The sequence below is a fragment of the Cetorhinus maximus genome, chromosome 24, assembly GCF_964194155.1.
Source record: "Cetorhinus maximus chromosome 24, sCetMax3.hap1.1, whole genome shotgun sequence".
NCBI lineage: Eukaryota > Metazoa > Chordata > Chondrichthyes > Lamniformes > Cetorhinidae > Cetorhinus > Cetorhinus maximus.
This window is the reverse complement of record NC_135902.1, coordinates 2064877-2082982: the sequence shown is the minus strand read 5'-3', so window position 1 is coordinate 2082982 and position 18106 is coordinate 2064877. Positions and strand designations below refer to the sequence as shown.

Genomic DNA, 18106 nt, shown 5'->3' with positions numbered 1-18106 from the left:
TCTGTCTGTTGGCCAAAGGATACAATGTTTGCAATTATATGTACAACCTTTATTTCTGTAAATTCTGTTTAACCTTTGTCTGGTAGTAGTTCTTTACTGAAATTTGTCCATTGGGTAAGTTATTAATTAGTCTAGCTGCCTGTTCAGGAAGCATTAAACTCCATACCGGTATTTAAGGAAGAGCAGTGTTCTGCAGCTGTCCCAGGAAACATTCCTTGCTCAACCAATACTCAAACTGGACAGAGCATCATCATCTGTTTTGGGATATACTGGCATAATATCACTGCTAAATTTACCTACACAATAGTCCTTATACTGCAAGGTGTTGGTCATGTCTTGTTCATAGCCTCTTGCCATGGATTCTCTCAGTCATGGGTTCGGCCCTCATCCCAGAGACTACACTGTCGGATGACCAATATTTATCCTTCAACCAACATCACTAAAAGCGGATTAGTTGGTCATTCATTTCATTGCTGTTTTCATCATATTGCTGTGCCCAAATTAGCCATAGTGTTTGGCTGCATGTGGATGTAAGGAGTGTGGTGAGCTTCAGGTCAAACAGCCTGTCATCATTCAGTACTTGGGTTCACAGATGGCGCAGAATGACTTGTATAAAATCGTCAAGGGGTGCTACCACCCATGGAACCATATCGCAGAACGGGTCATCATTAGGAGAAGTGGGGTAAGGGAAGGATAAGGCACTTTCTAATTTGTGGGAAAGGAAGGACAATGTGCACATTCAGAACATCTTAAAATCAACTTTGAGATATCCAGGCTCCTTTTCCTCTTAGATGGAAACATAAAATTATAAAGATATTAATGGATTAATTGAGTAGACAAAACTATAGCACATGGACATCCACTTTGGATCAAAAAAGGCTAGATCAGAGTAGAAGCAGCAGAGATCCAAACTTAGGAGCCCATGCGCTTAGATAATTAAAATGTGATGGGCAGATGCAAAACTTAATCACAAAGACTAATGAAATTATGAATTTTATATCTAGAGGATTAGAAAGAAAGACTTTCATTTATTTAATGCTTTTCCTGACAACCGTCTCAAAGTGCTTTGCAGCCAATGAAGTACTTCTGAAGTGTAGTCAACGTCGCAATGTAGGAAATAATCTAGAATGCAAGAGGTTGGAAGTCATGCAGCTGGTCAATGTCCTGGTTAGGCCACATCTCGAGCTCCGAGTCCAGAGACATAGTCAAAAACTTAGGAGTCAGGAGTGAAGCAAAGGCATGGTAGAAGTTTGGAACACTTCCACAAATGGCAAAAAATATATATTCCTAAATGCCAGTTGATGCTGGGTCAACTGTTAATTTTAAATTTTAGGTTGATGGATTCCTGTTAGCCAAAGGTACTAAGGGATATGGGGCAAAGTCGGATATATGGAGGTGGGTCATAGATTAACCCTGATCTCGTCAAGTGACAGAACAGGCTCAAAGGACTAATGACACAATACAATGTTCTTCCTCCTCTTACAATTGTGATTTAGACTGAATTTTGCAATATCTGTCGAATGCTTTTATTTGAAGGCCAAAACCTTACAGATCATGCATTGTATCCTTTTTCTAGTTTCTGCTTTTGTAATTTTGAAATTGATTGCTCATTCAAAAAAATCAATGCTGCTGTTTTTTTGTTGGGGTGGGAGGGAAAAGGTTACGAGTTCCCTTTTGTTTGAACTGTATAATGGAAAATAAGAATTCCTTTATATAGTGTTTCAAACTGTTGTGCAGAATTCTTTGAGTTAGTTATTTCCTGCTAACCTTTGAATCTTTTCAGGCCTTAGAATCAAAGTTAGCAGCATGCAGAAATTTTGCAAAGGATCAAGCATCACGAAAAAGTTACAGTTCAGGGAATGGCAATGGCACCTCTGCTATGGTCAACAGTGCAAAGTTTTCTAATTCAGGTCTTTCAACATATTTTGACAAAGGGTGAGTATTAAATACACTAACAAAAAAAGCCAACCATTCTTGTTAGAAAAATCAGCTGTTTTTAAACTTTTCTTGAACTGGAACACCTTTAGATATATCTACTAGTATGGAGGATTGGCAACAGAACCAGAGACAGTGAGAAGGCATTTTCTGTGACACCCCCGTTCCCATTTCTGCAGCAAGTTGTTAGAATCTAGAAGGCACTGCATGAAAGGGTGGTGGCAACAGATTCAGTTGCAACTTTCAAGCCTGAGTTCAATATATACATGAAAGGAAAAAGTGTGTAAGGCTGTGGGGAAGGAGCAGGGGAGTTGAATGAGTTGAATAGCTCTTTGAAAGAGGCGGCTGTGTGAGACAATGAGCTGACTAGCCTCCTTAGTGCTGTATGCCTTATGGATTTTCCTCTTCTGGATTTGGATCTTTCCCCAATCACTTGTCCTTTCTCTTTTAACCCCTTTCCCACTCCTTTCTGATAGTTATTCATGTAGATCCACAACACAATGACACTATCTGTGCCTTTTGTTGAATTTATCCAGGTTAAGCCCAAGGTTTGGTTATTAACCCACACATCAGGTGTATGGGCAGTTAAAAATAAGCAGGTTGCTTTCCCACTCAAAACTCTCCTTTTGCACCAATACCTATTTTAACCTGCAAGATTCTGTAGGCGGATTAGATATCTACCTAAGGCAGTCAGGACAAAGAAAATTTTGGCTAATAAGGGTCCTATTACATTAAAAAGATAGTCCTGTATTTTAACTGAGGCCTCAGTTAGTGGAAAAATTAGCTCACCTTTTGTATCAGGCTGAAGCAGGGCTTCAGACAAGAGGCCCTCCAGGGTAAGTGTAAAACTTGCTAGGGGCCACAAGGGAAGGTACAACCTCCCTTTTTGTATATATTTGTTCCTGAGATGTGAGCATTGCTGGCTAGGCCAGCATTTGTTATCCATCCCTAATTGCCCTAGAGAAGGTGGTAATGAGATGCCCCCTTGAACTGCTGCAATCCGTATGGTGCAGATACACCCACAGTGCTGTTAGGGGTAGAGTTCCTGGATTTTGCATTTTGACCCAGACACAGTGAAGGAATGGCAATATGGTTCCAAGTCCGAATGGTGAGTGACTTGGAGGGGAGCTTTCAGGTGGTGGTGTTCCCATCTGTCTGCTGCCTTTGTCCTTCTAGGTGGTAGAGGTGGTGGGTTTGAAAGGTGCTGTCAAAGGAGCCTTAGTGAGTTGTTGCAGTTCATATTGTAGATGGTACACACTGCTGCCGCTGTGCGTCAGAGGGGGCGAATGTTTAAGGTTGCGAGCTTCCATCCCCTTTCCCTTTGTCAAGGCCTTCCCATGTGACTTATCTGTTTGCTGGCAAGACTTCCTCAGTGCCAGCCCATGGCCTCTGCTCACCCAAATTCCCTCTCCCACCTCTTGGCCAGCTGTTGTTTTCGGGCAGGTGGCAGATCAGTATGTAGATAACACCCTGGAATTACAGCAGGCCAGATTAGGCCACTGGGTACATTCCATACTTGCTTCCTTATTCACCCTGTCCCCTTCCAAGAAAAGATTTGCCTAGCTGCCAACTTTGAACTTTCTTCACAATTTCCACAAAACATCTAAGCTCCAGGTATGCGAGCTTACGTTTAAATCAGAATGCATTTTCCTTTTCTATTTCTTGAGTAAATTTTGAGCTATCGGGTGAGGGATGTTCGTGTCAAGCAATGGAATGTGTACTTCCAAGTATTGTATGGGACGATATTAGTGAGGAAAAGCTCTCGTTCTGTTTGGTTAAACTAGCCAGTGTTCATTCCACATGCTTCTTTCAATTAGAAATGGGAACTTTTCTTTCCCTGATATGGGCTAAAGACAGTCTGCTAATTCATTGTGTTATTCAGGAATTCTCTATTACACCCCTATTCACATACCAATCTTCCTGGTGTTCTGGACCAGAATCTGTTAGTTAATATTATTTGATTCTTTAATTTCTTTGACTTCTAAGATTGAACGGATCCATGAATGTTGGTTTTGGAGATCCAGGATTTATTTACAAATGTTAATGGATGTCACAGGAAATATTTAAACTCTGAAGAGTTGGAAAACTACTTGTGACAAGATTTGAGAGAAAGCTGAATTGAACACGGGGCTAAATTTCTACTGAAAGTCTTAGACATGAAATAATAGGTGTTTGCTGAAATTTTGTTCTGCAGATTAATAGGTTATATCCTTGTCCCAAATTGTTTCAGAGCATTACTGGCATTTGAGAATTGCTTCTTGAAGTGGTTCTCCAATATTACTGGTACCCCCATTGCTGAAAATCAATCCTTATCTATTGCAGAATGGTTTGTCCAGCAGAAAGTCTACTTTTAAACTGTAGTTATTCTAAGGTTGCAAACGGCCACTATGTCGCTCAACCTGCCAGAGCCCCTGCTTTTTATGGTTGCCTTTGTCTCTGATGGCATTGGAAAGATGTCTGGACAACCGAAGACCACTCACTTCTGTGTGTGTTGCTTCTAGTGGCAAATTTAACTTTAGCATATTTCCACTAATGACATCTTATGTCCAAATTAATGTAATTATTGCCTCTCCTGCTGTAGTAAGTTTGCAGAGAAGTAATCTGGCTAATAGGAGGTGGGTAGTAGTTTTTGATTGGCTAAGCAAAAGTTTAATAATTTAAGCAAATTATTCCAAATTGAGAATTTGTTTTGTAAGTACAGTTGAATAACCAACTGTATATTAATGGAATACTAATTGACTTTAATATCAATTGTATGATTTGTGTTTGAAATTAATTTATCCTTGGTTAATTTCAAATTTGCCATATTCATGCAGTGCCACTATTTTGTAACAAAATATTTGTATTAAGTTTTGTTAAAGTCTATTTAGCTGTCCTAATGGCTCAGTGGATATGGCATGTCCGGGTATAATGCTATCCTGGGATATGGGAATAGTGGGGAAAAATGGCATAGAGGTAGATGATCAGCTAACAGTAGAGCAGGCTTGATGGACTGAATGGCCTATTCCTCCTATGTTCCTATACTATTTGGACAGGAAAGTCCCCAGGTTTGAATCTCAATTTGTGAGATGCTAGTTGATTTGAGCAGGGCTTTTAAAATTGTTAATAATGTTCCTGAGTTAGGAAGTGAAAAAGCTGCAAATATTCCACTCCTGATTCCTATCTAATGATTCATGCTTGAATTCGATGTGTAGACATGATGACAAGGAATTTAGTTTAGCATGTGCACTACATGAGCAAATATCCAGTTCATACTTGGCATCTGGGCTCAAACATAATCTTTTAGAAAGGGACTGGTGAGCTGTCAACTCATGGGAAACTTCATTTCAACCAAAGTCTTTAAGAGGGATATAACTGGCAAAATAGCACACTCAACCTCCCCAGTTCAGAGATGAAATCAAACTTTTAGGTTTTGAAGGAAAAGTTAGTAAGCTAGTATTAAATGCCATAATGGTGATGTACTCTTACACTCTTTGACTATTTATCTGCTGTATTGAGTTTCTGACACACAAGATTACTGCTGTTCCCTATAATGTTGGAACACTGGTAATGCAGCATTTTGGATTGCTCCACAGATTAGAGTTCATCAGTACTAATTTTCAACATGTCCCAGGCAGATCATAAAAACTGTTGGGTGCGGCCAATTGAACAATAAGAATTTAATTTTAGCTTTGAGAAGTTGAGTGATTTAAGTATTTAAACCATTTTAAACTGGTTTAGATTTCAGCATATAGCCAGCATGAGTGCTTAAATTTGATTCAGTTTGTGTTTTCTTTCATCAGAAAAGAGAGAGTCTTTTTCACCAAGTGTATCCTCGGTAATTCATTTTGTTGTATTCCTTTAAAGTAATTACCTGCATGCAAGCACATTGGGGATGTAAATGAAAGCAGGATTAACAGCTGGATTTAGGCTGAATTTTCACTAACTGCACGGGGATTTTGGTGTTCTATGTCAATTTGTAAGAGCCTGGATTAAAGTTGTACAATTCCTCAAATTACAGCTCTTGGTGGCTTTTCTAAATCTTTATCTTATAATTTTAGAATCGGTGTTTGGGGCTAATGCCATGGCCTGTGAAGTTAACTTTCAGCTAAGATGTAAATTCCACTTTATGGACAAAGTGTCATCTTTGCTACTGCAGATAAAACATTTAAAATGCAGTTTGTGTGTAGTACAAAACTGCATTAAGTATAACACCTGTTCAGAAGCTGAGTGAAGCACCACAGAATGTGAAAAATGGCTGTGCCTGAGTTGTATTTTCTGATTCAGAATGTTGGAGGTCCAACATTATTGCCAAAATTCTGACTCCATTATCATTTAATAATTTTTTTCAACCATATTCTGGACTAGTATTCCAGAGACCCAGGGTAATGCTCTGGGGTCCTGGGTTTGAATCCTACCATGACAGATGGTAGAATTTGAATTCAATTAAAATATGGAATTAAAATTCTAGTGATGACCATGGAACCATTGTCGATTGTTGTAAAAACCCATCTGGTTCACTAATGTCCTTTAGGGAAGGAAACCTGGTCTGGCCGACACATGACTGCAGATCCACAGCAAATGTGGTTGACTCTTAAATGCCGTCTGAAATGGCCCAGCAAGTTGTATCAAACTGCTACAAAGCCACAGAAAAGCAATGAAACCGGACGGACCACCCGGCATCAACCTAGACACCAGAAAAGACAATGGCAATCTCAACCCTGTCGACCTTGGAAAGTCCTCCTTATTAACAACTGGGGGCTTGTGCCAAAATTAGGAGAGCTGTCTTACAGACATAGTCATCCTCATGGAATTGTACCTTACAGATAATGTCCCAGGCTCCACCATCACCATCCCTGGGTATGTCCTGTCCCACTGGCAGGACAGACCCAGTAGAGGTGGCGGCACAGTGGTATACAGTCGGGAGGGAGTTGCCCTGGGAGTCCTCAACATCAACTCCGGACCCCATGAAGTCTCATTGTATCAGGTCAGACGTGGGCAAGGAAACCTCCTGCTGGTTACCATGTACCGAACCGTGCCCCCCCTCCCTCCCTCAGCTGATGAATCAGTGCTCCTCCATGTTGAACGCCACTTGGAGGAAGCACTGAGGGTGGCAAAGGCATGGAATGTACTCTGGGTGGAGGACTTCAATGTCTATCACCAAGAGTGGCTCGGTAGCACCATTACTGACCGAGCTGGCTGAGTCCTAAAGGATGTAGCTGCTAGACTGAGTCTGCGGCAGGTGGTGAGGGAACCAACAAGAGGGAAAAACATACCTGACCTCATCCTCACCAACCTGCCTGCCGCAGATGCATCTGTCCATGACAGTATCGGTAGGAGTGACCACCCCATAGTTGTGGAGATGAAGCCCCACCTTCACATTGAGGATACCCCCCATTGCGTTTTGTAGTACTACCACCGTGCTAAATGGGATAGATTTCGAACAGATTTAGCAACTCAAGACTGAGCATCCATGAGGTGCTGTGGGCCATCAGCAGCAGAATTGCACTTGGAACACGATCTTTAACTTCATGGCGTGGTATATCCCCCACTCTACCATTACCACCAAGCCAGGGGATCAACCCTGAATGAAGAGTGCAGGAGGGCATGCCAGGAGCAGCACCAGGCATACCTAAAAATGAGGTGTCAACCTGTTGAAGCTATAACACAGGACTACTTGCGTGCCAAACAGCATAAGCAGCGAGTGATAGACAGAGCTAAGCGATCCCACAACCAACGGATCAGATCTAAGCTCTGCAGTCCTGCCGCATCCAGTCATGAGTGGTGGTGGACAATTAAACAACTCACTGGAGGAGACGACTCCACAGATATCCCCATCCTCAATGATAGGGGAGCCCAGCACATCAGTGCAAAAGACAAGGCTGAAGCGTTTGCAACAATCTTCAGTCAGAAGTGCTAAGTGGATGATCCAACTTGGCTTCCACTGGAGGTCTCCAGCATCACAGATGCCAGTCTTCAGCCAATTCGATTCACTCCACATGATATCAAGAAACGGCTGAAGGTACTGGATACTGCAAAGGCTATGGGCCCTGACAATATTCCGGCAATAGTACTGAAGACTTGTGCTTCAGAACTTGTCGTGCCCCTAGCCAAGCTGTTCCAGTACAGCTACAACACTGCCATCTACCCAGCAATGTGGAAAATTGCCCAGGTATGTCCTGCACACACAAAGCAGGACAAATCCAACCTGGCCAATTACCACCCCATCAGTCTACTCTTGATCATCAGTAATGTAATGGGAGGTGTCATCAACAGTGCTATCAAGTGGCACTTGCTTAGCAATAACCTGCTCACTGACACTCAGTTTGGGTTCCGCCAGGGCCACTCAGGTCCTGACCTCATCACAGCCTTGGTTCAAACATGGACGAAAGAGCTGAACTCCTGAGGTGAGGTGAGAATGACTGCCTTTGACATCAAGGCAACATTTGACAGAGTGTTGCATCAAGGAGCCCTAGCAAAACTGGAGTCAATGGGAATGGGGGAAATACTCTGCTGGTTGGAGCCATACCTAGCACAAAGGAAGATGGTCATGGTTGTTGGAGGTTAGTCATCTCAGCTCCAGGACATCACTGCAAGAGTTCCTCAGGGTAGTGTCCTCAGCCCAACCATCTTCAGCTGCTTCATCAATGACCTTCCTTCCATCATAAGGTCAGAAGTGGGGATGTTCACTAATGATTACACAATGTTCACCATTCACGATGACCCAGATACTGAAGCATTCCATGTTCAAATGCAGTAAGACCTGGACAATACCCAGGCTTGGGCTGATAAATGGCAAGTAACATTCACGCCACACAAGTGTCAGGCAATGACCATCTCCAACAAGAGAGAATCAATGGTATTACCATCACTGAATCCCCCACTATCAACATCCTGGGGTTACCATTGACCAGAAACTGAACTGGACTAGCCATATAAATACTGTGGCTACAAGAGCAGGTCAGAGGCTGGGAATCCTGCAGAGAGTAACTCACCTCCTGACTCCTCAAAGCCTGTCCATCTTCTACAAGGCACAAATCAGGAGTGTGATGGAATACTCCCCACTTGCCTGGATGAGTGCAGCTCCCACAACACTCAAAGCTTGACACTGTCCAGGACAAAGCAGCCCGCTTAATTGGCACCACATTCACTCCCTCCACTCCCGACACACAGTGGCTGCAGTGTGCACCATCTACAAGATGCACTGCAGGAATTCACCAAGGCTTCTTAGACAGCACCTTCAAAACCCATGACTAGTACCATCTAGAAGGACAAGGGCAGCAGATAGATAGGAACACCACCACCTGGAAGTTCCCCTCCAAGCCACTCACCATCCTGACTTGGAAATATATCGCCGTTCCTTCACTGTTGCTGGGTCAAAATCCTGGAACTCCCTCCCTCACAGCGCTGTGGGTGTACCTACACCACATGGACTGCAGTGGTTCAAGAAGGCAGCTCACCACCACCTTAAGGGCAACTAGGGATGGGCAATAAATGCTGGCCCAGCCAGTGATTCCCACATCCTGTTAATGAATACAAAAAAAAATACAGGTGACAGCATTTTCCAGGTATTCACATTCACTCTGCCTATGAGTTTCTTTGCACGAAATGCAGGGACAAATGTGCCAAAACATATTTGGATTGAGTAGGTTTTCCTTCCAAATCTTAAACCTTTTTCTGGTCAAGCCCCAAATCTGCATGACACAGGTCGTACTTGGTTAAATCTTATGGTGAATAATAAAATCAAAATTACATTTTTCTTAAGATGTATGTGAAACTACTCAGCCAAAACTTTGTGCACTGGGTTAATGTTTAAAACACAGTAGTCAACATGAACAACTGGTATTACTAAATGGAAATTTTATATTACATCTGAATAAGACTGAATGATATTTAAATAAAGACAACTTGAGTCAGAGATACAACAGTAAACTTAAAAATGATTCTTACCAGGGCACAATGTTTTAAAAATAAAACATTTAACTTGCTGCGTTTTGTTTCTTGTACATTAGAAGCTGAGGCATGGCTGAACTTAAAACCAATACTAACAAGTGTACATGTAAAATACATTAAGATATGCATTTGCTACTGAAGTTTTCTGTACTGCACATGTTCACTTTTTTTAATAAACAAAATACTGTATGCTATTATGCCTAGAAGTAACTAATGTGTTTTGTAATTGTATTATAGGATCAGTTGCATCTGGGCAAATGATCATTATTGACTGATTTTAGTATTTGCATTACAATGAGTGGCTTAATACGAATGTTGCTGTCCAAATCGCATATCAACACCAAACTCAGTTGAGCCTTAAACTACAGGCAACGTAAACAAATTTCCAGTCTTCCAGTTTCCTCTTCACAAATGTTTTCAACTTGCACAGTGACATTGACTCAAACCGTAATATTGTAGCAAAACTGCTAAAGTTTAAAAGTCAGATATAAATCTATCCGAAATGTTTCACACAGTAATTACATACAATGGAGATCAACATTTAGTTGTGATTAATTGGTAGCTATATAAATTACCCAAGAAAATATCTCAGTTGTGTCATGTCGTCTATTATTATGCTAGATAGTTAATGCAGATCTTTAATTTGCAAGGCCAGGTAATGATGCAGGAAGCAGAAACAGTATTAAATGAAGTTAAATCTCCAGAAATAGATCCAGCAAGAAGCCTAAGCAAGTGAATTGATTAGTCTGCACAACTTAAATTTTGTCCTGAACCCAGAGCTAAGCATGGACTTGATAATTCTCTTGAGGTGTCTCTCATTCTAATAATTAACGTTTTTATCATGAATGTTGTCAGACTTGTACCGTATCTATAAATTACCAGCAACTGTAGCAACCTTGTATCAAATACTTGAATGTAATCATGTTTTTTGTTGATCATAGGGTAGTAAATGGCCTAGACCAAGGGCCTGCTGGAATTGGATCAGCAGCACCTTCCTCACCACCAGGCATGCTGCCACTCAGTGTCTGAACAGCCATACTGCATCTTTTATTTTTAACCATCTACTTCACACAACGGGATAACCATTCTACCCTGACTACAAATGGAGTACACTGCAGTGCGTAGGAATTTCTGAATTTTTATCTTGCTCGTTCTGCATAAGATTTTCAGTTTATTAAACAGTTTGCCATTTAATCTCTGGTATACTGTCACGGCAGTGTAGTTAATGTCCCATTATTTTACCATTCATGGGGGTTTTAATGCTTTTCCCGTCATATGTTACAGCCACAACAGATTTGTATGTTGAGAGTTTAAAACTGAAATACTAAGCAGTATTGGAAAAGTCTACAGATTTAAAGCTAATGATGGCGTATATGATATTTGTTCAAGCCACTTGTACAATGTGTGACTCTCCAGATAGTTGGTCTGGGTTTCTCAGTTATGTGCCTGGATTTGGTGATATTTTAAATCACTAAATCCTGTAATTTTTATGTTGTACTGTACAATTTTTGCTTGGTTTCTAATGTCAGATTTATTAAGATATATTTAAACATTGTTTAAGTGTAAATTGGTTTGTTTTTAAAAAAAAAATACTGAAGTTGTATAACAAACTTACACATTTTAATTTTTGAACTATTTACAGCATTGATTTTTGTTTCTATGCATCAATTCAATCACTTTTACATTTTATTTTGTTGCATAATTCAGATAATTACTTTGGCTGTTTGTTTCTTTTTACTGTATATAAATTTGTAAACATAACTTTGCCCAAGATATTTGTACATAACTTGGGCTTTGTAGCATTATTTATTCAGATTCTATATGGCATGTGTAATAAATGAGGAAGTTTACCATACACAGTTGTAACAAATCATATGATATCATTATGTAGAACCTGCTGTCTAATCTTCCAGAAATAAATTTGTTCTTTAAACAGACGCAGTGTGCAGAGTCTATTATAACATGATGAACTGTGGGCTAGAGTAACCCTTGGTAAGACTAAGTGGAAATTGTATTACTAAATTTTTCATTATATTTTAACATGTTACTGAGATGTCATAAATTTGTCACTGATCACATGATGTTTACCAATTTGCATGAAGTGAAAATATCAAAAGAAGGACATTTCTAGAGTGCCTTATTTCCCATGTTGGGTTTAGGCTCAATGGTCACAGAATGAGGATTTTGACATTTTTAATGGAAATTTTATGATGAAATGTCAACATTCAAATCCGTAATCTGTCACACTACTGGGTAACGCTCTAATGGACTAGGCTGAAAAATGAATTTCTGTCTTATGAATATTTAACTCATTTCCAGCAATATAAAAAAAACCATGGGAAGGGTAATGGCACATTGTTCTCATAGGGCAAAACCACGAGCTCAGATAGCAGACAGGCTGCAGTAGCCACACTTGGTGTGAATTGGTAGCGGCAACATAATAGAAAGCATAAGGTGTTAATTGGGATAAATAACCTCAGATTTCACAATGCCTGGCAACAGCAACAACTTGGATTTATGGTGTGTTTAAAGTAGTAATCTGTCCCATGGGGCTGCTTATATCCTTTTCTAATCATCCATCCCTCCCATACTCTGGCCTACGTTTGTTCCCAGTCTTCCAATGTGACAAATTCAACATTCTCATCCCAGTGTTTTAAATATGTTCATGGCCTGGAGCCTTTCCTTCTGTGTAACCTGTCCCAGCCACACTCAACCTGCTCTTTAATATAAAAGCAAAATATTGCAGATGCTGGAAATCTGAAACAAAAACAAAAATACCTGGAAAAAAAATCAGCAGGTCTGACAGCATCTGCGGAGAGGAATACAGTTAACGTTTCGAGTCCGTATGACTCTTCATCAGAACTAAGGAAAAATAGAAATGAAGTGAAATATAAGCTGGTTGAGGGGGATGGGACAGGTAGGGCTAGATAGAGGGCCAGTGATAGGTGGAGGCAAAGAAGAGATTGCCAAAGACGTCATAGACAAAAGGACAAAGGGGTGTTGACGGTGGTGATATTAACTAAGGAATGTGCTAATGGTGAATTTAAGGGTAGAAAGCAGGACGAGCAAGTGACAGCCCTAGTGGGGGTGGGGTGGGGGGAAGGGATCGAAATAGGCTAAAAGGTAGACATTTAAAAATAACGGAAATAGTGGGAAAAGAAAAATATATTTTAAAAATGATAAATTATTGGAAAAAGGGGGATCGAAAAGGGGGTGGGGATGGAGGAGAGAGTTCATGATCTGAAGTTGTTGAACTCAATATTAAGTCCGGAAGTGTAAGGTGCCTAGTCGGAAGATGAGGTGCTGTTCCTCCAGTTTGCGTTGAGCTTCACTGGAACATTGCAGCAGGCCAAGGATGGACATGTGGGCATGAGAGCAGGGTGGAGTGTTGAAATGGCAAGCGACAGGGAGGTCTGGGTCAGGCTTGCGGACAGACTGAAGGTGTTCCCAGACTGGGTGACCGCTTTGCGGAACACCTTCAGTCTGTCCGCAAGCATGACCCAGACCTTCCTGTCCCCTCCCCCTCCCAGTATCCCCCAGTATCTCCTGTGATGACTTGACATCCACTTTTTTCTTATGTCTCTGAAGTGACATGAGACAGTTTGTTTTCCATATTAAAGGCACTATCTAGGTGCAAGCTGTTGGTAGCATTTGTATTCAGTCAGTTTTCCAGTGGAGAAGAATAACTCAAATTTCTGATCTGTTCCAGTAGCTGATATAACAAGGTATGAGCTCTTTGGTGTGATCTCTTGATCTCAGTATCATTTACCTAGATATTGGGAAGATAAAAGCACACTGCAGATCAGAGGAGATGTGAGATCTGTATATGGAACCACTGGTGATGCTGACATGTCAAAAATATGGCATGGAAATAACCACATTTGAAGAATAGTTGACTATTGGGATTGTTATTGCTTTTCTGTGGTGTCACCAGGTGACGGTGATAGTTTACCTCACAAATCACTCAACAAGCTATCCAAAAACAAATTACTTCCATTCTGAAAAAAAAAAGTTTGAATTATTATCTCTTATTTTGTTGATAGAAAACATGTCACTTTTTTTATTAGCTGTAAGTATAACAAACTGAGACACCCAGTTCTTAATTAATCTCTTATTATTCTTCCATTGTTACTTTAACCTCTCCTCATTTGGCTTTTTCCTGTTTATGGATTTGCACTGTAACTGCTCTTAGTCTGATAACCATTTCCCTATCCCTTATTCTTTCTTTCTCCATTCATTGCCCCATTGCTTAATCCCCCCACCACCACTTTACCTCATTCTCCCAACTCTAACCCAGTTTAACCCTTTTGGTTCTTGTATATATTTCTCGGGCTACTTAAACTTACCTATATATCTATTTAAGATTGTAGTAACACTGTCCTTTTTCTCTCTGCATAAAGCATAGTACTTTTCTTTCAAACCCATTTCCAATCCAGTCTATCCTCCAACTTGCTATAGACAATGTGAGGGATATCCATTACTATCTGTATAAAAACATGTCTGTTTTAGATTTGTCAGGATGTGGCACCAGTTCACCGGAGTGGATGAGTAATGAGAAATCCCTGCTATTCATATTTCCTCCAGAGGATGGCGGTGTTACTACTTGGGAATTAAAACAAGAGCTCCTGTTGCTTGCTCCAAATTGGTGTAATCTCGCAGCCTATAACTCAGTATTGCCATTAACTCTGAACAATTCTATTGGGCATTGAATAGTGTAGTAAATATTCCAAAACATTGTAACCTTGTACCAAATTGAGCACTTTATTTTAAAACGCACTCTATCATGGTCAGGTAGAAGGCACTATTTCATTTATGCTTGAGTGATACATTAAATATGAATTACTGATTCATAAACTGTTCTGAGAAGAAGCCATATGTATTTGCCATGTTAGAATGTAAGAAATTGGAGTAGGAGTAGGCCCTTCGAACATGTCCACCATTCAACAAGATCATGGCTAAATCCCTACCTCAACTCCACCTGCTGGCACTATCCTATTCCCCTTCATTCCTTTGGTACACAAACATCTATCAGCCTTCACCTTGAATGTGTGTAATGATTGAGCACTGCTGCTGCCAGGGGCAGAGAATTCCAAAGATTCACAATCCTTTTAAGTGAAGAAATTTCTCCTCATCTCCAGTCTAAATAACTGACCCCTTATACTAATTTTCTCAACATTTATCCTGTCAATCCCATTGAGCAATGTTTACATTTCAATGAGATTACCTCATTCTTCTGAACTCCAGGGAATACAAGCCTAGTCTACTCAATCTCTCCTCATAGGACACTCCCCTCATCCCAGGAACCAGTCTAGTGAACCTTTGTTTCACTCCCTCTATGGCAAGTCTGTCCTTGAATAAGTTTTGTAACCAAGAATTTTATACTTTACCCAAAAGAGTATTTATAAAGATAAATAGTCTATTGTGTGTTATCTTACATGCATGTGTAAGTGTGTAGTAATTTTATTATTTGCCATTTGTGTGCTTTTTATATCACTGCTTAGAATAAATGTACTTTAACTTTGTAAAGGTGTAGTCCAGTTGGCAATACTCTATATACTCATGTAAAGGTTGAGACTCTGAGACAATGTTTTATCCAAAAAGTAGGCTGGTGACTTCTAGAGTATTTTCAAGGGGTTGAAATTCTCCTTCTCCCATTGTCCCGCTATCAGAGTTACCAGGTCAGAGACACTTCCTGCCAAACACACCCCCAAACAGAGCCAAAAAATAGTATTGAAATTTTAGTTATAAAATAATTTCCATGAAGACGGATAAATTTGAATTTAGTACGACAAATTCATCAAAACAAAAGCCATACACAAATATATACAATTTCATTTAGTTTCTTTCACAGCACAGAATACAACTTAGTAGCAAAGCATATTAAAATCCATAAAAATCACCCTCTTCCTTGTCTTCAGACCCAATTAACATGTCCCAATCTACTACTCTAATGGCATCATCATATGGATCATCAACATCGCCTTCATCAGCAATCATGCCATCATTGGCTATACCATTCCACAAATAATCATCTTCTGTGCCTTCAATAGCATTTGATATCGCACATTTCTTGAATGATTTAAGGGCAATCTCCATTCTAATTTCATCCCAGGCCTCCTCAACCCATTCACACAGGGCTGCTAATGTTGGAGCCTGTATGCTGCCTCGTTTGGTGAATGTTTACTCTCCTCCAACCATCCAGTCTCTCTTTTTTGACGCTCTCCTCGAAAGGATTGTTTAAAGACACATCCAATGGTTAAACAAGGCTGGCTAGGCCATCAGGAATCGCAGCTATGTCACGGTTTTGCAATCTAACCTCAATAACATCATGGACAAGGTGTGATCTGAACACGTCCCAGGTAAGAAAACTTTTCTTCTTTACGTAATACTCCTGGTCGGAAACTCCAAACTTTCCTGTTATGACCACAACCCAAGTTAATTGCTGCATGAACCAAATCCAAGAGGGAAACTTGGCTTACAGGCCATAGCGTTTTTTGTGTTTTGAAAATGAGAAGACAATGTACCGATCTCAGCTGTAAAAGGTCCAGTAACACTTTTGGGATTTAAAAAATTAAAAGTAAAAGTTATGTTAACAAGAATAAAAGAAAACTTAAGCATACAAGATTACAGTTACACAATTAAGATTCGCCTTACAAAAAAATTCCCCCAAAAAAACTCTTCACTTGGTCAGATCCACAAATAAACACCTCACAGGCAAGACTTCCTTATAGATATTTAACTATACAAAATCCAGTAATATTACCCAAGGCAAACTGCTGTAGCTTCAATAAAGGCATACCACATGACCTGTAACTCGCTTCCACTCTGCTGTGGAAAGCCACACTTCAGAATAAAGCTACTTTTTGTAGCTCAAGGCTTTTCTGGCTTGACTAGATGGTTGATTCAAACTGCATCTCCTCTCCCAGCTCCAGCTCAAATAACTATATCGCAACAGCTCCTGCTCAACTAACCAAAATACTTTAATACCCTTCATCTTAGGTTCCATTGTTTTCACACCTCTTTGAAACTCAAACCCTTCCAAATATAAAATATTTCATGTCCCAAACTTGTCTTTGCTTTCAGGTCAATACAATATGCAAATATGTTTCTTGGTACCTCTGACTCCCCTTTGACATTGAACCAAACTCTCAACTTTTCTAAAAATGCAAATGTTAAATCTAATCTATCTACCTGTACCTCAAACCTAACACCTCTATTCTTTTCATGTTTTAAACTCCCCAGATAATCTGGCTCCTATTAATCTCTGCCCATCTTAATCAAATCATGCACACACACACACACCCTTTTCCACAGAATAACACCCTATTCCCCAAAAATATTTTTTAAAACATAAATTTCTCTCATCCCTCAGCCATATTTTCAAGCCACCTTCACCCATCCATCCTTTATCGTGAACGTGGAAGACAACTACTTTTGGGAATTGCTATTTTGAGAAGGTTTTCCTCTTGAATATCAGTACTGGCTTAAGCTATGTCCCACCGGACATGCACAACAACACAACTATGAAGCTACTCCTTTCCTGGCCAGTTGTCTTCACTAACACTGTGTTCTCTCCCACCTTGCTTGACGTTTGACTGGCTGGCATATCAATACTCATGGGAGTCTCATCCATGTTCCCAATGCAGGCCAATCTGTATCCATTCCTTTGTCGATGTTTGATTATAAACTGCTGAAATGTGATAAGCCGGTCATCGAGTTCTGCTGGGAGATGCTGTGAAATCTTGGCCTTCTGTCACAGTGCAAAATAGTTTCTCTCCATAAACCTGGTACGCCATCCAGGCCTGGCTTTGAAATCTGCAGCACTCAATTTTCTTGCTTGTTCAGGATGAAGATTCACATAGGCCTGCGAGAAACTGAGAGTCCATTCTGGCTATTTTCATTGAAGTATTTTGCAAATTCATTTCCAACTGTGTCCACATGCTAGGCTTTCCTCTGTTTGCACATATATTCTTAGGCATCTGCTTAAGTAGTGTAGAGAGCTTCCTCCAATCTCTAATGTTCTCCAATATCTTGAATTCTCCAGCAGCTGCACAATTATTTCTCTGCTCAGCAATCTCAATGGCCTTAAGTTTGAACTGGGCTGTGTATCTACCATTCCTCCCTGATACCATATTGTCATATTAGAGGGCGGAATTGGCAGGAATGTAGTGCGAACCAATGAGTTGGTAGCTTTGACAGCGCATGTTGATGTACGCAACATGAGGAGCTGGACAGCCAT

At 40.3% G+C, this 18106-nt stretch overlaps 1 protein-coding gene across 3 annotated transcripts in view; it reads left to right on the top strand.

Moving 5' to 3' along the window:
* LOC144699603 (nuclear distribution protein nudE-like 1) overlaps window positions 1-11804 on the top strand; it is a 57543-nt gene extending 45739 nt beyond the window's left edge. For 2 of the 3 annotated variants that reach the window (XM_078570657.1, XM_078570659.1), the window contains exons 8-9: window positions 1784-1935; window positions 10809-11804. In XM_078570657.1, the coding sequence (XP_078426783.1) occupies window positions 1784-1935; window positions 10809-10896 (240 nt within the window). In that variant the 3' untranslated portion in view covers window positions 10897-11804. Of the gene's footprint in view, window positions 1-1783; window positions 1936-5717; window positions 5753-10808 lie in introns of all 3 variants that reach the window. The other variant, XM_078570660.1, reaches the window with a different exon arrangement.
* The last annotated feature ends 6302 nt before the right edge of the window (window positions 11805-18106 follow it).